This window comes from Triticum dicoccoides, chromosome 1B, assembly GCF_002162155.2.
Source record: "Triticum dicoccoides isolate Atlit2015 ecotype Zavitan chromosome 1B, WEW_v2.0, whole genome shotgun sequence".
Taxonomy (NCBI): domain Eukaryota; kingdom Viridiplantae; phylum Streptophyta; class Magnoliopsida; order Poales; family Poaceae; genus Triticum; species Triticum dicoccoides.
This window is the reverse complement of record NC_041381.1, coordinates 325,433,683-325,436,273: the sequence shown is the minus strand read 5'-3', so window position 1 is coordinate 325,436,273 and position 2,591 is coordinate 325,433,683. Positions and strand designations below refer to the sequence as shown.

General features: G+C 49.4%; 1 protein-coding gene across 3 annotated transcripts; it reads left to right on the top strand.

Moving 5' to 3' along the window:
• The first annotated feature begins 588 nt into the window (after positions 1-588).
• On the top strand, positions 589-1,800 carry LOC119304652 (NADPH-dependent diflavin oxidoreductase 1-like). 3 transcript variants are annotated; one of them, XM_037581608.1, is made up of 4 exons: positions 589-610; positions 1,019-1,116; positions 1,227-1,316; positions 1,493-1,800. In XM_037581608.1, exons 1-4 carry the CDS (start codon positions 599-601, stop codon positions 1,752-1,754), a joined length of 462 nt encoding a protein of 153 aa, XP_037437505.1. In that variant the 5' UTR covers positions 589-598; the 3' UTR covers positions 1,755-1,800. The 3 variants fall into 3 exon arrangements, with proteins under 3 accessions (XP_037437505.1, XP_037437504.1, XP_037437506.1); XM_037581607.1 differs by lacking the exon at positions 589-610 and adding an exon at positions 722-857; XM_037581609.1 differs by lacking the exon at positions 589-610 and adding an exon at positions 722-871.
• The last annotated feature ends 791 nt before the right edge of the window (positions 1,801-2,591 follow it).

The following is a 2,591-nucleotide window of genomic DNA, read 5'->3' as shown; positions in this document are numbered from 1 at the left end:
CTCGCCCCCGATCTGCTCCACCTTCCTCGCCGCCCCACACCGCCAAGAACCACCGGAGCCCCACCCCACCAGGCGCCGCTGGAGCCCTGCCATACCATGCGCTGCCCCCTCGCCCGCAGCGCCGTCCCCTCCCCCGCAGCACCGCCTCCCTCCCCGCCGCGAACCACCACTGCAGCGAGGCCAGCCGCCACCGGGTCTAGACAAACTACGGCCCCCACGCGACCCACCATTGCCGACCCGGAGCTTGCAAGGGCTCGCGCGAGCCGCCTCCTATCCCCCATCGCATGGGGTCGCCCCGCCTTCTCCTCCTCCCTGGTTCAGATCGTGCCGTGGCAAACTCTCTCCTTCTCGTTCTCATTGCGGTCTCCGGCCAGGGCGTCATCCGTGGTGCACGGGTGCCGCCCCACCCCTATGCAGCTCGGTCGCCGGCCCCTATGCAGCTCGGTCGCGGCTCCCTTGCAGCTCGGTTGCGTCTGTCTCTCCTTTCCCCTCACCCATGCCGATTGGGGGAGCGAGGAGCGGCGGCGGAGGAGCGTTCTCATGGCAAGGGGAGGTGCGGGCGCATGGGGCTCCACCGGTGGCATCTGCAGTTCACTCCATGCAAGATGAGGTGCTCCTCCTCGTGGCCGAACAGTTTAGAAAGAAGGATTGTGCCTCACAGTATGCAGGTGTTGTGGTTGTGCAGCTTGGAAATGCTCGCGATGTCGTTCAGAGCTTGTGCCCATGCAGTACGGCGAGCGCCATCTCTTCCCATTGGTCGGTGGACCATGGCCGTGCAGCTTGGAGATGCTCGCCATGTGGTTCTGGACTTGTGTGTGTGCAGTCGGGAGAGCGCCATCTCCATCTCTTCCCGTGTGGTCCGTCAACCATGGTTGTGCTCGCAGACGCTCATCGTTTGGTTCAGGGCTCATGCGTGTGCAGTCCTGTGAGGGCCATCTCTTCCCTTGCTCGTAAGGTTCTTTTGATTCTGTTCTGCTAATTGAGATTTTGTTTTTTCTGTTGGTTTTGCTAGTGACAGGGGTTCTGGAGGTACCTTCTGAAGAAGAACCTTGATGCCCGGTGGCTGCAAGGGTTCCCTTGCGCCGTGTTTGCGATCGGCGATTCAGGCTACCAGGGGTACAATGTTGCTCTTCTGACTATGATTTCTTAGCTTGCTGCTGCGTTGTGTGCTGTGTTTTGTTGATACAAGGATGCTCATTGATTTGTTGTGCATGCACGTACTGCAGGTTGCTGCAAAGAAGCTCCGTACAAGGCTTTCACAGCTTGGTGCAAAATCGATCAGTGATTGTATTGGGAGATGATCAAGACTCTTCAGGGTACGTTGTTAGCATCTATTGTTTGTATTTGCTATCGTTGCTGCTCATTTGCATGTTGTTGAGACGTCAAATTTTATATTTGTCGTGCCTATCAAAATTCCTAGGATTATTTTTCTTCTTGGAAAGCAATTCCTCATAGTTACCAAGTGATTCCTTTTCTTTTTGCTGTATACCAGATATGAAAAAGCTCTAGGTCCTTGGCTGCTGTCTTTCTGGAAATCACTGAATCGAACAAATCCGTCGCTTTTACCAAGAATTCAGGCTCGTCCGCGGGCACTCAGACGAGCGTCCAAGCACTCCGATGAGTGTCCGTGCACATCAGCGCCTCTACCACAAACATTCAGAAAAAAGAGGATTCCCCTAGTGTGGAAAATGGATAGCTCTAGAATCTACTCCTCACAATGGTTATATGCTGCTTTCAACTTCTCTGTGTACTGAGTTGTATTTTGTGTGTGGATGATTGTAACATGGAGACAGAAGAAAAGAAAGGGATGCAATTTTGTTACACTGCATCGTGGGTTATTGCTCAGTTTGTAATTTCTTTCATTGTAAATGCAGTGCGCTCGGTGAACCGAAGAAGTACATTTTTCAAATTATTGTAGCTCATTTTTAAAAAATCATTGTGGCTCACTATGCATTTAAAAAAATCAGTACACTTCAATCCAAAAATCCTTTATACTTTTTAAAAATACAGCAAGAAAAAAACATGCAGCTAGCTTTGATTTATGTTGTGGTTCAATTCTCCCAAAATTAAAAAGCACTCATATGTAAAAAAAAAGCAAAAATGCATCCGGAGTTGCAGTGCACTTCATCGTCCCGTGCGGTGCACTACACTCGGCCTGGCAGTTTAGATGAAACTACAAAATAAAATGTTAGCAAAAATATTAATAATCCACTTCTCTGCCTAAACACTGCAGTGCGGTATTTAGATTGAAGCAGTGCATTCTTTTGTCCAATGAAGTACACACGACAATTTTGGTCACGCAAAAAACAGAGTGTCCACTTTTCGGTAAAACCAAAACTGCTCTTAAACCGTAAGGATCTAATGGAAGTGTTCTACATGAAAAAGTTGCGCCTCGTTGATATATTTCCAACGGCGTATAATTTGAATCATTTTTACCAGCGGTTTGTGAAAATTTTACGAAAAATGGCCGCTGCCTCTCGTCTTCAGCCGCACGATTTTCAAAATTAACTAAAAACCGTAAGGAATCTTAAAACCATTTCAACATATGAAAGTTGTGCCTTGTCCGTAGCTTTCCAACGGCGTAGCACACG

Coding starts and splice junctions, on each gene's coding strand:
- LOC119304652 (XM_037581607.1), top strand. CDS start 768: ATGGCCGTGCAGCTTGGAGATGCTCGCCATGTGGTTCTGGACTTGTGT. Junction 858..1,018: donor TCTCCATCTCTTCCCGTGTG/GTCCGTCAACCA, acceptor TGCTAGTGACAG/GGGTTCTGGAGGTACCTTCT. Junction 1,117..1,226: donor GGCGATTCAGGCTACCAGGG/GTACAATGTTGC, acceptor CACGTACTGCAG/GTTGCTGCAAAGAAGCTCCG.